This window comes from Lissotriton vulgaris, chromosome 2_1 (assembly GCF_964263255.1).
Source record: "Lissotriton vulgaris chromosome 2_1, aLisVul1.2, whole genome shotgun sequence".
Taxonomy (NCBI): domain Eukaryota; kingdom Metazoa; phylum Chordata; class Amphibia; order Caudata; family Salamandridae; genus Lissotriton; species Lissotriton vulgaris.
Window position 1 is genome coordinate 1,442,379,855 of NC_141687.1, and position 18,305 is coordinate 1,442,398,159.

The 18,305-nt window shown below is 45.7% G+C and overlaps 1 protein-coding gene across 1 annotated transcript in view; it reads left to right on the forward strand.

Annotated features, from left to right (window-relative positions):
- The window catches only part of LOC147732725 (NXPE family member 1-like), a 98,810-nt gene extending 85,403 nt beyond the window's left edge, over positions 1-13,407 (forward strand). Inside the window, exon 5 of the mRNA XM_086958856.1 lies at positions 12,513-13,407. Coding sequence (XP_086814982.1) covers positions 12,513-13,048 — 536 coding nt within the window. The 3' untranslated portion in view covers positions 13,049-13,407. The remainder of the gene's footprint in view (positions 1-12,512) is intronic.
- The last annotated feature ends 4,898 nt before the right edge of the window (positions 13,408-18,305 follow it).

Here is an 18,305-nt window from a genome sequence, read left to right on the forward strand (position 1 = left end):
CTCTCTGTTCCAAGCATCTTCTGTCTCTTCTCCTCCTGCAACTCCACTCCTCTCCTCTGCTCCAATTCAACATAAACTCTTTCTGATTCTCCACTCCTTCTGCAACTCCAGCTCAACTCTCTCCGCTCCTCCAACTCAACTAACTGACTCCGCGTCTGCACTTCACTATTATAGAATGCTCTTCCCTAATAGAAATTTCCAACAGAGGGCTGCCTCCCACCGAATTCCTGTGCCAGCTCCAGGGCCCCTCGCGCAACCGCAGTGCGCATCCGCATGTTACGTCTGAACCCAAGAGACAAACACATTCCTCGGATAAGAACCAGTCCAGGCTGGTTTTCCCCTAGCAGACAACAGGCTTAACTATAAACATTACCTTTCCCCTTCAAGCATCTCAGCTCTGCAGGGATAGAAAGCAAAATGGAGTCTCTCTAGTTCTGGGCCTTGTAGGCCTGAGAAGGATGAAATAACCCTTAGCCCTGACAGAGTACCTACACAAACCATACCAATGTGTAATATAAAGTCAGGACCACAGGATCCACCCTCTACTATAGGCAGCATAATGAAAGGACACATAATTATATCAAAGCCAATAGGCAATAGATGGATTAGAGTCAAGAATAAGGGATCTATCATCATATAAAGCAGCTATCCTCTTCTAGGTCTGGAAAAAGGGCTTAAAAGGGCCAACACAAGGTAAGAATACAGATCCTAGATGTGAGCAAGCTTAAAGTCTTCATCACTCCGAAATAGAGCCAAAAAACCTGTCAAGACATTCCACCCTAGACTTTATCTTGCGAACATCTATAAAAAACAACAAACAAATAAACAAACATCAACATAATCTATCAACAAAACCAAAAACCAAAAGACTCTCTAAAATAGATGACAACTTAAGGAAATTCCACCTGAAACTTAATGTAGGGAATACAAATCTAACAACCAACTGAAAACAAATCAAAGCACCCTTGACCTGAATGCTGAAATATAACTAAAATTGATCTGATAACAACAGAAACTAACCAAAGCACCCTTGAACTAAATGTGCCTCAACTTCTAGTGATAACTGATGAAATCTATTGATGTAGGGCCATGTTTGTAGAATGAAAACAGCAAGGGGCCTAAACGGGGCCTACCTACTTCGGTCAACTTAAGAACTAAATGTACCTCAACTTCTAATGATAACTCATGAAATCTATTGGTGTAGGGCCATGTGTATGCAATAAAAATAACAATGGGCCTAAATGAGGCCTACCTACTCCGGTCAACTTAAGAAAGAATTTGGTGAAATCTAACAAATAAACATGACAAAGGGTCCTCAAAGTCTAGGCAAACAGTACTAATAGAAGAAGGACATAACCTTACTAAAAGACACACCTCCCAGGACAACTTAAAGTTTAGGGTGACCACCCTTGGAACTAATCCCACTGTTCTAATTAAGAGTTGATGAATCAAAGTGAAAGTGTAATAACAGGAAAATAAGGATAACCCCATTCCTACAAAATAGCTGGTGTAGCAATATGCATATCAAGCAATAAAATCAAAGAAAGTTATCTAAGTGTGGTGTATACATTGTCTACAAGATAACCATGCCAAAGGCAATAGGTAAAGATCAAACAGTTTGCACCTAGTTCCTCACTGTATCACGCTGTGGAACACATGTGTGCACCATCATTTAAAACACTGCATTCTCTTCCATTGTCAAGACTGTTTTGCAGAAAACAGGAAAACTATGAAATAGGTGAAAGATAAATAAGTGTATCAATAATGAAATAGCATAGCATACTAAAGGCAAAATATATATGAAACATCAAAACCATGAACAGGACTGTGAGACTTTTTTTTTAAGTGGGGCCTGTATATGGTAACTGCAAAAGTGGCACAATGTCCATCTGAAATAGAAACATGGGAAAAATGGAAGGCTCAAGAATGCAGGCCAAAAAATTACATTTCAGACTCCTTCTGTTGGAAAACATAATTATAACCAAATAAAAATGGGTTCAGCATTTCATCATTAGGGATCATAGCACATGACTCGTGCAATACTGTAATTTAGGGTTCAAAAATATATATATATTTTTCAAAAATTCAGTTCGCTTTTTAAAAGATATAACTTTTGGCTTTGTCAAAAAAGTTCAGGAAATCCAGATCATCGAAATTGTAATGAAGAGGTATAAATTCATCTGCCAAGGCAGTCAACTGTGGATTCTTCATCTCTATCCTGTGCCAAGGAAGCACTTCCTCCGATCTGGTCATTAGTCACCAGCTTCCGCCGTTCATCCGCCACCATCCGGTCTGGTCTGGTTTCATATTCCAAAAACAACAAACTAACATAAAAAATAAAAACAATAAGATAAAAAACCAAAGGGAGTGGGAGGGGGGTGGGCCGACTCACACACCAAACACCACATCCCAACAACCTGAAACGAAAAACAAGTATCATTAATCTAGCAAAAATACATTTTCCATTTAAAAAGCACCCCAAGTGCTTTTTCTTGTCGAAAGAAACCTCCTAATTTATAAAAAGAATTCTTCTAAATCCAAGGAATAATCTAAACATTCTATATAAATCATATTCTTTAAATTTGTTTGGGCAAAATCCAATCTTGTCATACACAGCCAGAAGGGCTGGGGCCTAGCTACTCCGTACTCATCTGAAAAACAGCCCCTCCCTTCAGAAAGATGTTCGCGCTCAGAGTTTTGAATCCGCTCCAATAATAAAAAGCAGGAGCCGGGCTACAGTGCGATGTAATTTTGAATCACTGCCAAATGCTGATCTCATTGCAGGAGCAAGGCTACTGCCAACCATTCTGTCCAAGCATCTCTAATCTCTAGTCAGGGAAGCTCTCTGTGCCTACTGTATTTATCTAACTCCAAGGGCCAAGAGTCTGCCAATTATTCTGCATGTGCAAGGATCCCTTATCTGAAGTCAACGAAGCTGTCTGCACCGACAGCAAGGAAGAGCGACTTGACCCCCCCCTTACATAAACATTTCTCCTTGGAAAGAAATTGTAATATAGCCAAGAATAACAAGCTGGCTCTCCCTGCTCTCAGAAGTTACCCGGCCTCCACCCTTTCAAAATTCAGAGCGCGAACAGATGCAGGGCTCATATCAGTCAAGGTCAAAGCAGATGCCTTGAAACTGAAAACATTACAGCCTTTCCCAGGGCAGAAGCACTGACCATTATTTTCTAACTAAGTGAAGCAGACTTAAACGTGGTAAAAAGCAAATTAATAAAGCCTTTTTTTTGTAACTAAGTCACACATGTTAGCATTTTAAAATAATTCTATCATGAAATAGTGCTACTAGCTGCAAGGGAAAAAATATTAGAACAACATTGCATGCAAACACATTAAATTTTTTCAAATTAAACAAGGGGCAACATGTAATTTTGCATTTCATAACCAAGAATTCATAATTTAGTGTGCAAGCTTTTCTACTCTACCTATTAAAAAGGGCCAGATTCATTATTTTCTTTTATTATAAATAGCCATGTTTTCTAACTGAGTGGGTTAACTTTCACACGCTATTCTAAAGGGCAGCTTGCATTGGAAAAATAATAATGTATATTTTCTAGAACACACATTTTTTTTTAAAAGCACACGGTTGCAGTTTACTAATTAAAAGTACATTCTATGATGGGTCTGTTTTATATTTTCTTCTCAACCGCGAAAGCATTAAAGCACCCTTATCTCAATCCGACTGGTTGATTTATAAATTTCCGACCTCCAAGTCAGACACATTAAATCATGTGTTCCAGGGCAAACCCACACAAATTCGTGGACGCATTTCAAATAGAATGTTAAATGAACACTGCTTTTCGCTCCATGCAAGATGTTACCATTCTGTCAGCAAGCTGACAAAGCACATAGGCAGAACCCAGCAACCAATGAAAAAGTCAAATCAAACCATCATTCATCTAAACAAACACTGACTTTTAGTGTCAGCTCACATAACCATGCTTGTCAAACAGCATGTTAAAATAAATACTGCCGTCTCAATCCAAGAGATTAACCCTTTGGCAGCTCAAACACATTCATTCCCCAATGTCTGCAGTACATGGGAAATTCAAGAACTTATCACTCCACGTTTTCAAATAACACGTGCGCACATCTACAAAACAATTTCCCCAAGCATTTGAAAGAGATCCAGCTCTCTCCTGTCTAACGCAACAATAGTATGCTCTGTACAAGCCATATGCACATGGCGCTATTCACAAGCCATATTTACAAGAAAGTCAACAAGTCCAAAAAATGACATGCTCTTCACAAGGCATATGTACAAGGCGCAATTCACAAGAAACACAGCAAGTCAAAATGAGAACATGCTCCTCACAAGCCATATTTACAAGGCGCTATTCACAAGGAACATCACAAGTCATATTACATTGAACACATTTCACATTGCACAGCATAAGCAAATGCAGCAAGCAATTTAATGGGCAATTTAAAAGCATTTTTCACACACATATATACAATTGCATCATCACAAAGATGTAATTGTCTCCCTCATGTAATGTCACCCTTCAAGCCTGACAGTTCAAACACCAAGATGAAAAGCATTTCTTCCACCCTGCATAAGTCAAATGCCATGATGAACTGCCATCTCCTTACACTGCAACTGTTCAAGCCCATAGGCCAATTTTCATGCCGAGTGCCAACCAAAAACAATACAGCGCACACAGGCTACGTAAACAAATTTGTGACGCCAGATGTTATGACCAGATTCTCAGACCAGATAGAACCAGCACCAACCTGTCCAAAATGTAACCACCTCCCTCCTCAGGACCCATCTATCCAGGCACCTGGGTACCTACCTGAGAATGGGGAACTCGCAATATACAAGCGCATATCATTAGGAACACCACTAAATCTATAGGGATTACTAGGAATACTCACTGATTACTAAGGACGTCCATGCCCTACACCACACTCATACCTCATAGTCTCGCGACCACATGGGTCCAGACTAATCTACCCTGGGGCAGTTCTGATTATTTACCATTACACACTGATCACCATCAGTGCTCACTCGGCACCTCTGCAATCCTGCGTGCCTACACAACGGTCTGCAGCCCTGGTGCTCTCTTCCTCACAATCCGGTCCACAATCCGGCGGACCTAGACACTGGTGTCCTCCCCAGTGTTCTCTAACTCACAGCCCGGTCCACAATCCGGCGGACCTACACACCAGTCTCCCACCTGGTGTTCTCATTAACGCCGCTTACCAACGACGATCACTTTCCTATGAATACCTTCAGCTCTCTCTCTCTCTATGTTGGGAAGTCACTCTCACTATTCACTAAAGGTTTGCTACTACAATAATATTATGGGATGGCCGAATCACTTAGTGTCAATAATTCCCTAGCTCAAGGGCTCCTCTCTCTCCCTAATTATTCAGTGGCTACTTACCGGATCAGGGGCAGCATCTGTTCTGGCTGTAACACCTGACTAGAAGGAAAGGTTACCTGTGCTTTAAGAACAAGAGACACACACTGTATGCAAGAGTTATTCCCTGATTTAAACGCTCCTATTTCCTTTTGATCCATCAGTTGCTAAAGCATCTGATTAGAAGAAAGGCTAGCTTTATCATAAGAATAACACATGCACACTGGTTCACTAAGAACTGGGGTATCTTTATTACAATAACAATTGAAAAGGATTCATACACAGATCTGGGGGGTCTCTGTAACTAACAGGAACTATAAATAGACTGCACACCGCTGAAAGAAAAGGATTAGACATATAACAGGGACAATGTTATCTGCGGGGTCTCTGTGACTAACAGGAACTGTAACACACCGCTGAAAGAAAAGGGATTAGACATACAGTATAAGGACAAGGTTAATATTTGAAAAGTAAGGAACCATATCACCTAGGGAGTATGAAGTCTTGCTCTAGCTGTCATCTGGGCTTCTCTCTCATCTGTACCTTAGCTCGTCTTAGATCCTCTCCTGCACTCTTGGACACACTTCTGCGCTGATCACTCTGCACTGGACTCCTCTCCCCCACGGACTCTCTCCTCCTTCCAACTTCAGTCTAATGGTTTCTGCCGCTCTGATAATTGTTCCCTCCACTAGCTTCTTCACTCTATCTGATTGTCTTCATGCCAATGTCAAATTCACTCCAGCTGCTCCCACAGATTAATCCACGATATAACTTCAGTCTCTTCTAAAAGGCATTACTTCAGACTCCAGCTATTCACAACTCCTCCTGATAAGTAACTGCTTCTGACTGCTTCCTTCAGTTCCAGCTCACTGACTGTCTGTCTGTCTTCTCTCTGTTCCAAGCATCTTCTGTCTCTTCTCCTCCTGCAACTCCACTCCTCTCCTCTGCTCCAATTCAACACAAACTCTTTCTGATTCTCCACTCCTTCTGCAACTCCAGCTCAACTCTCTCCGCTCCTCCAACTCAACTAACTGACTCCGCCTCTGCACTTCACTATCATAGAATGCTCTTCCCTCATGGAAATTTCCAACAGAGGGCTGCCTCCCACCGAATTCCTGTGCCAGCTCCAGGGCCCCTCGCGCAACCGCAGTGCGCATCCGCATGTTACGTCTGAACCCAAGAGACAAACACATTCCTCGGATAAGAACCAGTCCTGGCTGGTTTTCCCCTAGCAGACAACAGGCTTAACTATAAACATTACCTTTCCCCTTTAAGCATCTCAGCTCTGCAGGGATAGAAAGCAAAATGGAGTCTCTCTAGTTCTGGGCCTTGTAGGCCTGAGAAGGATGAAATAACCCTTAGCTCTGTCAGAGTACCTACACAAACCATACCAATGTGTAATATAAATATGGACCACAGGATCCACCCTCTACTATAGGCAGGATAATGAAAGGACACATAATTATATCAAAGCCAATAGGCAATAGATGGATTAGAGTCAAGAATAAGGGATCTATCATCATATAAAGCAGCTATCCTCTTCTAGGTCTGGAAAAAGGGCTTAAAAGGGCCAACACAAGGTAAGAATACAGATCCTAGATGTGAGCAAGCTTAAAGCCTTCATCACTCCGAAATAGAGCCAAAAAACCTGTCAAGACAACTGCCAAGCCAGATTATTTATTATTATTATTTATCGATTTATTAAGCGCAGTTGCTGCCCAGGGGCGTCCAAGCGCTGAGTTTAGACAGAGACGTGACAGAACACAGGAGGAGCTAGAAGGGCTTCCTGAATAGTATGGTTTTCAGTTTTCTGCGGAATGGGAGTAGGTCGGGTGTGGATCGAAGATCAAGGGGGAGTGCATTCCACAGCCTGGCGGCGTTCAGTGAGAACATCCTGCCCCCGGACCTAGCTCTCTTTACTCTGGGTACCGCTGCCAGAAAAGCACCGGTAGACCGGAGGTTCCTATTAGGGTGGTAAGGGGTGACAAGGCTGGTGTTGATTGCTGATCCAGTCTTCCAAAAAGCCCGATGTGTGATGCACAGAGCCTTGAATGCCACTCTCTGTCTCACAGGCAGCCAATGTAGGCTTTTCAGTCCCTGTCTAACGGACTGAGACCGTGGAAGTTGGAGTATGGTACGTGCTGCGCAGTTTTGTACCACCTGCAGCTTTCGGAGAGTCATCTCAGGCGCCCCCAGGTATAGGGCGTTGTTTGAGTCTAAACGGGACTGGATGAGGCCTTGTACCGCCACCTTCTTGGCATCTAGAGGTAAAAGTGGAAGGACCTTCCTCAGCGTTCTTAATAGGCCAAAACAGGTGGCAGACAACTTGGTGGCCTGAGTAGAGAAGGAGAGTTTGTGGTCTAACCAAACTCCCAAGCTCTTAACACTGTCCTTGGGGGTAGGAGGTGCTCCTAGACCGGCGGGCCATAGGGAAGAGAAGGGTAGTGGTGAGGCTGGGCCTAGGAGCATAAGTTCAGTTTTTCCCCCGTTCAGTTTGAGGGAGGAGTTGGTCATCCACTCCCTCACGCTCTCCAGGCAGTTCAGCAGGCCGGCCGAGGCTTGCCCACCGTTCTCTTGGGCCAGTGAAACCACTAGCTGGGTATCGTCGGCGTACGACACGATTTTAATGCCGTACGGTTCTATTACCCCAGCCAGCGGTTTCATGTAGGCGTTGAACAGGACAGGGCTCAACGATGAGCCCTGCGAAACTCCACAGCTAAGAGGCTTGATGGTAGATGTTGTGTTGCCATCAAAGATCTGGAAAGATCTGTCAGCCAGGAAGGAACTGAACCACCTTAGTGCGTTTCCCGAGACTCCGATGTTCTGGAGACGGTTCAGCAGAGTGGCATGGCTGACCGTATCGAAGGCAGCACTTAGATCAAGGAGGATCACTGCCACTGATCCCCCCTGATCCAGTATCCTTCGAGACTCTTCGGTAACTGCTAGCAAGGCGGTTTCAGTCCTGTGGCCAGGTCTGAAGCCTGTCTGTGAGGTGTGCAGTAGGGAGTGATTCTCCAAAAACTGGACCAAGAGGGCATTTATGTGTTTTTCCAGCACCTTGCCAGTCCACGGGAGCAATGAGATGGGGCGATAGTTGGAGTGATCGTTAGGGTCCAAATTCGGTTTTTTTAAGAGCGCCCGTACAGAGGCTTGCTTCCAGGCAGTGGGAACTGTGCAAGTGGACAGAGATGAGTTTAGCAGTTCCAGGACTACAGGGAGGATGGCATCGCCTGCCTGCATCAGGATTTCTGGGGGGGCTGGGTCGCGAGGGGAGCCCGACTTAACCTGGCGAGCCACTTTCTCTAAGGTGACATGGTCCAGGGGAGGGAAATGATCAAGAGTCGGCTCAGTAGTAGACAGGCCTGAACAGGGGAGATTTTCCGAATTGGGTGAGTCGGGCACCTCATGATTCAGGGCCATGGCTGGAAAGGTGGCATATATGTTCAACACCTTGTTGTGAAAAAATTCCGCCAGTTCATTACATTGCTCCTTGGTCTTGGTTAGAGGGGGAGCAGTGAGGACATTCGTGCATTGCTTTACTATGTTAAAAATTTCTTTAAGCTTTGATCTGGCTTCCAAGATTTTGTCGGAATAATAAGTTGCCTGGGCTGCCTTGACCCCTTCTTTATAGCTTCTGATCGCCTCTCTATAGGCGGCCTTTTTTTCCAGAAGGAAGTCTACGCGCCAGGCTCTCTCCCGTTGCCTACATCGACGTTTTAACTCTCTCAGCGAGTCAGAGAACCAGGGGGCTGATGTCTGCGCTCGCTTAGAGGACGATTTGCGAAGAGGCAGGAGAGAGTCTAAGGAATTTGTGATCCAGCTAACATAGTTTCCATATGCCAGATTGGGGTCTGAGCAGGATGGCGGACGGGTAGCGTCTAGCTCAAGCCTCCAAAGGTCGCCGGGGAGTTTTTTCCAGTTTCTTCTCATCAAGGTTTGGGGGGATAGTTGGGGGGTTTTATGGGTGGACCAGGTAAACGGCACCAGGTAGTGGTCTGACCACGGAAGGGGGATAGGTTGGGCCGTTATTAGATCCATACTATTGCTGAAAATAGGATCGAGAAGGTTCCCTTTTTCGTGGGTTGGGGCTGTGACCAACTGGGACAGTTGAAGGGCTTCGAGGTCATCAATTAACTCCTTGGCAGAATGGTCGGACGGCGAGTTAAAGTGCAGATTGAGATCTCCCAATACTGTATAACTAGCCGCCGATAGGGATCTTTTTGCTACGATCTCTGGTAGTGCTCTAAGGAATAGTTTTGCAGACTCAGGGGGGCGATAGATCAGCGTACCAGAGAAGGAGTGGTTGGCGTTGAACTCTATACAGAATTCCAGACTCTCACAGCCAGGGATAGTGGATGTTGTGGTGCGGCAGTGGTACTGGTCCTTTATAATAATGGCCAGCCCACCCCCCCTCCCTTCTGGTCTGTCGAGTCTAAAAATGTGATAACTAGCTGGTAAGGCTGTAACAATATCGGGCTCGGATTGGGTCGTAAGCCATGTCTCTGTTAAAAAGAGCGCGTCTGGCTTGTGCTCCTCAAGCAGCATGGCGATTTGTGTGCAGTGCTTGGGCAGTGACCGGCAGTTTTGTGCATACATACAGTATTTCGGAACAGCGGCCACGGGGTTATTCCGGAAAAGATGTTTACAGTCTGGGCAGCTGGGGGGAAGTTCTGTAGGGACATATATATGCGTGCACTGGGCAACGATGTTTCTTCCTATGCTGTGTAGGGCTGCCGAACTATATGGCCTGCCTTGGGAGGTCGGTGAGCCAAGGAATATGGCCCCTGGTCCCGTCAGGTCGCGGACGGGCGCAGACGGGCTTGCCTTTGGCGCGCCTTCGGCGCACCGCCGGCGCGCCCGCTGCGCCCGTCCGCTGCACCTCCGGAAACAGCACATTCTCAAATATCCGATAAGGAGGGCGTGATCTAACTCGGTGGGCGGAGCCCGGGAGGTCGCGGCGGTTGCCTGCTGCCTGCTTCAGCGCCTCACTCGGCTGAGCAGCGACACAGAGCAATCAGGTGAGCAAAGTGCAATTTGTTTTAAAACACAGGTACAAATCACGCAATACAGTTTTTAAAATCAACTTTCAAGGAGGTCCCTCGCTCTCGGCTTTCCGCCTCAAGAGCTCTTATCTAAGCAGCGCTGACACCAGGGCGCGCCTAGATATAGTAAAGGGGGCGTGGCCTAACTCGGTGGGCGGAGCCCGGGAGGTCGCGGCGGTTGCCTGCTGCCTGCTTCAGCGCCTCACTCGGCTGAGCAGCGACACAGAGCAATCAGGTGAGCAAAGTGCAATTAGTTTTAAAACACAGGTACAAATCACGCAATACAGTTTTTAAAATCAACTTTCAAGGAGGTCCCTCGCTCTCGGCTTTCCGCCTCAAGAGCTCTTATCTAAGCAGCGCTGACACCAGGGCGCGCCTAGATATAATAAAGGGGGCGTGGCCTAACTCGGTGGGCGGAGCCCGGGAGGTTGCGGCGGTTGCCTGCTGCCTGCTTCAGCGCCTCACTCGGCTGAGCAGCGACACAGAGCAATCAGGTGAGCAAAGTGCAATTAGTTTTAAAACACAGGTACAAATCACGCAATACAGTTTTTAAAGTCAACTTTCAAGGAGGTCCCTCGCTCTCGGCTTTCCGCCTCAAGAGCTCTTATCTAAGCAGCGCTGACACCAGGGCACGCCTAGATATAGTAAAGGGGGCGTGGCCTAACTCGGTGGGCGGAGCCCGGGAGATCGCGGCGGTTGCCTGCTGCCTGCTTCAGCGCCTCACTCGGCTGAGCAGCGACACAGAGCGATCAGGTGAGCAAAGTGCAATTAGTTTTAAAACACAGGTACAAATCACGCAATACAGTTTTTAAAATCAACTTTCAAGGAGGTCCCTCGCTCTCGGCTTTCCGCCTCAAGAGCTCTTATCTAAGCAGCGCTGACACCAGGGCGCGCCTAGATATAGTAAAGGGGGCGTGGCCTAACTCGGTGGGCGGAGCCCGGGAGGTCGCAGCGGTTGCCTGCTGCCTGCTTCAGCGCCTCACTCGGCTGAGCAGCGACACAGAGCGATCAGGTGAGCAAAGTGCAATTAGTTTTAAAACACAGGTACAAATCACGCAATACAGTTTTTAAAATCAACTTTCAAGGAGGTCCCTCGCTCTCGGCTTTCCGCCTCAAGAGCTCTTATCCTATCCTCCCTGAACCGGAAAAAAGCAACCCAGGGCCATTTTCACACTGATGTGGCACAGTGTGCAAAATAATGATGGATTGGGATGTGGCCGAGTAATTACCAGTGCCTGAAATTCATTCAGCAAAACCAAAAACAAGTCTGGCTTATTTGCAGTAAGGCCAAGCCTTCAAGTGAAAAAACAACAACAATTGCCAATACTGCAATTCACTTGAATGTATATTTGGGTAAGGAGAACAGACCAAAACCGGATCTCCGAAAGACTAAATCATTTAAATAAATTCATTTATTTTCTAATTGTCACTCAAAAGTACATTTTCTGAACATCAACTTATTCTACGTTGTTTCAAAATACATTAAATATACATGAGAGAAAAGAACAAGGGAAAAGAATCCTACATGAAAGTATTTACATTCACAAGTGCTAACAATGTGTGGTTTTCATTCATTCATGTGTCTTCAATCATACTCATATATACCATGTGACAGTCATCCTAAGTAAGTGTTAGGAAAGAAAGTGGGACAGGAAAAGCATTCAAAACAATGCATAAAATAATTCTTTTTGATCAACAACACAGACGAGCAAGAGAGAGGAGAGCAACGGCCACGGCAAGCAGAGAAAATAAATAAATGAAATTCATTCAAGTATTCTATCCATTACTTTTTGTTTACTCCAGTATTAATGATATCCCAGGTGTTGGTAATTCTGGGTCTATTATCACCACCTGGAATAACAAACAACCTACATCCCAATAGGCTGACATCTGCTCCGGCTTCAATGCAGTGATTGTACGTGGTAATTATGCATGTCACTGATTCATGTCTGATGTTATGGTTGATGGCAAAGAGAAAATTGTCTTTGCGAAAATTGGGTCTGGCAAACTACAGTCCTAGCTGATTTCTTAATTGACCTTACCTCTAAATAAATTAAATTAATTCAATATTCTTTTTCCTCCTCAGCTCTCAAACATTTTAATGTCCATGAAAATGGTCTCCATGGAACTATCCGCTATGTGGACATAGACAAGAACATACAACTTCAGTGGATCAGGCATGGACATCCATTTTTGACAGAAAGTCTGTACAATGTCAAAAGTCTTGCCTACGTGCCTCACGAAATTGACAAGCTGGTTGGTGGGGCCAACTACATAATTGTTGTAACGATTGGCCATCACTTCCGCCCTTTCCCACTCAGCCTATTTCTACGGAGAGTCATCTCTGTTCGGAAAGCTGTGGAACGCCTCCTGGCCCGGAGTCCTGATAGCAAGATAATAGTGAAGACATCAAACATCCGAGAGCATTCAGTAGATATAGAGCGTCTGAGTGACTTCCACGGCTATATACATTACCTTGCCACCAAGCAGATTTTTAGGGGTCTCAATATTGGCTTTGTCGACTCCTGGGATATGACTATTGCATCTGCGTCATATTTCCTTCATCCAATTCCCAGTGTGGTTGAAAACCAAGTTCAGATGTTTTTGACGTACATATGTTGACCTATGGGTCAAGTACAAAATTAATGATGTGTACGAATACCGACAATCTGAATAAGGTGTGAAGGGGCCAGATGAAGTTCTGGTTGTATATTTAAATCACAAGGTGTTTATGTCAGGATCTCTAGTTGAATCTGTGGTGGGCTGTGAAGGCAATATAATCAATGAGCTATTCATGGGCTTTCCAAACAACATTGTAATTGGCCCCTAAGTGTGTAATTGGTATGATTATCTCAGGGCAGGGATAGTGAATCGTAACATTGTTTCTATCATGACATTTCTTTTTCAACATGGAGCCAATCGGATTGGGGTGTACTTCTGGTTTTCCTTCTTTAATTACAATTGATATGTCACATAGTTCAGGCATATAAACTTTAAATTGAACATGTTTATTTGCGCAACATCATCTCGTGCCTCGAATGCTGTCCATAGGCCAATTTGCTGCACCAAGAGAGACTGGATAACACTCAGGAAATATTGTGAGGAGGACATGGGGAAGGTCATGTTTTTGGGACATTACTTTATTGCACATAGTGCAGTAAAAGTTTGTGTTCCACATAGGTTCACTTTTTTGCAACACCCGTTTCATATTACATTACAAATATGTATAATATCAGGCACAGGGAAATTAAGCCTTTAATTTTGGTCAAGCACTTAAGGTAGCCATTGGTACTTCACATAGACTGTGTATTCTTCACACAGCCTCAACGTGTTTCACTCAGGTCCCGGACACATCGCACATCCTCCAGCCACTTCACATATCCATTAACCACTTTGCACATCCCCAACTACTTCACAAAGCCTCCAGATACTTCAGAAAGTGTCCAGATAGTTCTTACAGCCTTAAACTACTTCACACGGCCTCCAGATACTTCAGAAAGTCTCTAGATACTTCTCACAGCCTTTAACTACTTCACACTGCCTCCTGCCACTTCTTAGATCCTCCAGCTGCTTCGCACATCCTCCTTTCACTTTGCACATCCTTGGGCCGCTTCACACATCCTTCAACTGCTTCACACTTCCTCTGGTTATTTTGCACATCCTGTAGCAACTTTGCATATCCTCTAGCTACTTTACACACTCTTCAGATACTTTTCACCTCCTCCAGGAGCTTCACACAACTTCCAGCTGCTTCGCACATCCTCCAGCTGCTTCACACATCCTTCAGCCACTTCACACATCCTTCTGCTGCTTTGCACATCCTCCAACTGCATCACACATACTCCAGTTATTTCACACATCCTCTATCCACTTTGCACATCCCCCAGTTACTACACACAACTTGCAGCTACTTGGCACATCCTCCAACTATTTCACACAACTTCTAAATACTTCACACATCCACCAGCTATTTCGTACATCCTTCATCGCACTCCAGGCTCTTGCATCCACAGAGTAAATCATACCTGTGACCTCAACTTCCACCTGGACAACCCCAGTGATCAGAACACCACCTCCCTGCTGGAGAACCTTGCCAACATCGGACTCAAGCAGCTAGTGACCGCACCGACCCACACGGCTGGACACACTGCCAACCCTGTTTTCTCTGCTAGCAGGATCACCACCTACAGCCACCCCAGCAAGCTCCTCTGGACCGACCACCACTGCGTACATCTCACCTTCACAATGCCCAACATACACCACTGCCCTCATCTCCCCCAATGCAGCTGGAACAAGGCCACTGAAGAACGTATCGTTGACCTCCTCTGCAAAACGACCCCACCAACACCAACAGATGCCAACACCACAGCTCGCAACCTTCACCGATGGATCTCCAACTGTGCCGACACTCTGGCACCCCTCAAGAAGACACCAGACAAACAACACTCCAAGAAAGTCAGATAATTCACTCCCACTTGCCATGAGTCCAGACGCACCTGCCGGTGACTCGAGAAGAGATGAACAACAAAACCCCTGAAACCCACCAACCTTCAAATCCGCCATCAATGCACACCACCTTCTCCTCAAAACCACAAAGAAAATGGCCTTCCAAGACAGAATAAATGCCAATGCACACAGCAGCAAAAAAACTCTTCACCATCGTCAAGGAGTATGCCAGGCCCAACAGCGAGACCACAAACGTCCCACCCTCCTAAGACCGCTGAAATAAACTTGGCCCTTCATTCACCAGAAGATCAAGCATATCTACAACACCCAAGACCCTGCCACCACACTCAGCACCACCGCATGCAACCACGCCACACCCCAACAGATCGTGCTCAACTGGATTCACCACACACAATGCACTCAAGACCATGAAGAGGATCCACTCAGGAGCCCCATCACATCCTTGTCTGTACCACTTGTTCCACAGAGCAGCCGCCTCCATCGCCCCCCAGCTTTGCCTCACCATCAACAGCTCCATTGAAACCACCATCTACCCAGATGACTGGAAACATGCCGAACTCAATGCCCTGCTGAAAAAACCGTCTGCCAACCCAACAAACCTGAAGAACTTCAGATCCATCTCCCTCCTCGCCTTTCCTCCCTAGGGCATTGAGAAGGCCATCAACGTCCAACTCTCCGATTTCATCGAAGAGAACCACATCCTGGACACCTCCCCTTTGGATTTCTGAAGCAACCATTGCAATTAAACTGCACTCCCTGCTGCCACCGACAACATCGCTCCCTCCTTGACCAGGGAAATACCGCAGCCCTACTAGACATCTCAGCCATCTTCAACAACATCTCCCACCGCACCCTAATCACAATACTCCACAATGCCGAAATCCACGATAGGAAAACAGTATTGGCAATTGTTCAGTTTTCTAGAAATCCACTACAAGGCACTGAACTGGATCCACTCCTTCCTGACCGGCCGAAGACAGCGAGTCAGACTATCCCTGCTCCTCTCAGAACCTTCAGAGATCAGCTACGGAGTGTCCGAGGGCTCCTCCCTGAGCCCCATCCTCTTCAACATCTATATGGCTCCCATCGCAGCCATCGTCAGAAGCCACAGACTCAACACTGTCTCCTACGCCAACAACACCCAGCTGATCATCTCCCTCACCAACAAACCCACAACCGCCAACATCAACTTTCAAAACGGAATGAAAGCATTTGTTACCTGGATGCAGGACAGCGGCCTCAAACTCTACTTGGACAAAACCAAAGTACTCATCCTGGGACCCACCTCCTCAGCCGTGGGACGACTCCTGGTAGTCCGCGGCACTAGGAACCCCTCCCACCCCTACGGACGACGAAAGCAACCTTGGCATCATACTGGACTCCACGTTATCAATGAACTGCCAAAGCAATGCAGTATCCTCTTCCTGTTTCCACACACTCTGCCTATTTCGAAAAAGACTTTCAGGTGGCTCCCCACAGAGCCCAGAAAGATGGCCAGCTGCGCACTCATCACCAGCAGATTGGACTATGGCAACGCGCTCTATGCTTGTGTCACCCAGAAACAGCTCAGAAACCTACAGAACATCCAAAACACCACAGATAGACTGGTCCTCGACATCACCTGCCGCAGCCACATGACACAAAACCTCTGACAACTCCACTGCCTCCCTATCAACAAGAGAATTACATTCAAGCTCATCACACATGCCTACAAAGCTCTCCATGATGAAGGACCAGAATATTTGAATGACCTTCTCACCTTCCACACATCCGCCAGACAACTCTGCTCCACCCAACTTGCCCTGGCCACCATCCCACTGATCCACCAGACCAGAACCGGAGGAAGATCCTTCTCCTACCTCGCCGCCAAGACCTGGAACACGATGCCACTCCACCTCAGGCAATCCAAGCAGGTGACACAGTTCAAGAAGGATCTCAAAACCTGGCTCTTCGGCTGACCCTCCACACCCCGACGGATCAGCAGCCCCCCACAGCCCCACCCACAGTGCCTTGAGAGGCTCACAGGTGAGTACCCGCGCCCTATAAACTCATGATTGATTGAATAATCTGCTAGTTTGCACATCCCTCAGCTTTTTCACACAGACTTCAGGTACTTAGCACAGCCTCCAGCTCCTATACAAAGTTCTATGTACTTCACAGAGCCCCCAGCTATTGCACAAATCTTGGAAATACTTCACCTAGCCTCATATACTTCATACATCCTCCAGATACTTTAAATAGATTCCACATTCTTCACAGATCATCCAAATATTTCACACAGCCTCAGCAAACCTTACACCGTCACCAGATTCTTTTCCAAGAGCCAGATACTTGACTATATCTCTACACACTTCACAGAGCCTACAGACATGTTATCCATCCCCCAGTGCATAGTTAATTCACCCTACCTTCAAATCCTCCACATATGTCACCTCTGGGTACTGCACACAGCCTCCACATACTTCAAACAGCCTATCAATACTTTAAGTTCACCATCAGCTAGTTCACACAGCTGTTTGGTAATTCACAAAGAATTGGTTATTTCAAACATCCTCTTTGTACTACAGTTACTGCACACAACCTTGAGATACCTCACATATTTCACATATCCCCAGATACTTAACACAACCCCCACATAGTTCATGCACCCTCAGTATATGGCGTATAGCCTATAGATACTTTGTTACTTTATACCTAATAAATATACTTCAAATAGTTGTTAGGTACTACAAACAGCCTCCAACTAGTTCAAACAGCCTCAAGATATTTATTACTACATTCAGATAGTGTGCATCAAAACCAGATATTTCCCATAGCCTCTAGATATTCCTTGCTGGCTTCACAAAATTGACGCAGCCTGCAGTTTTGTCTCACAATTGTAAGATGCTTCACAAAGCCTGCAGATACTTCATATATATATTGCCCATTCTTCAGATAAAGCACACACTCTTATGATCCTTCACACAGCCACCAGCTACTTGACTTATCTTGCAGATTCTCCACACACCCATTAATACTGGATGAGCGAATGCAGCCTCCAGCAACTTCACAAGGCTTCTAGATACTTTACACAGCCCCAGAATACATTACACAGCATCCGGATGCATTACACAGCCTCAAAGCTATACTCTACTCAGCGTACAGATACTTTACACAGCTACCAGCTACTTCACCAATCCTCAAGGCAATGCCTGCAAACAATGCATGCATGTTACCATAGGGTTCACAACCTTCACAAAACGAAAACTGCTCCAGATATTTTTCACTTTCATCACATATCCCCAGATATTTAGCACAATCCCCAGATACTTGTAATGTATCTTAGCTTTTGTTTAGCTCTTACTACCCCTATTTGTGGTGCTGAAGCACTCACCCACACAGAAAGCAAGCAACCATGTGTTCAGTGCATGGT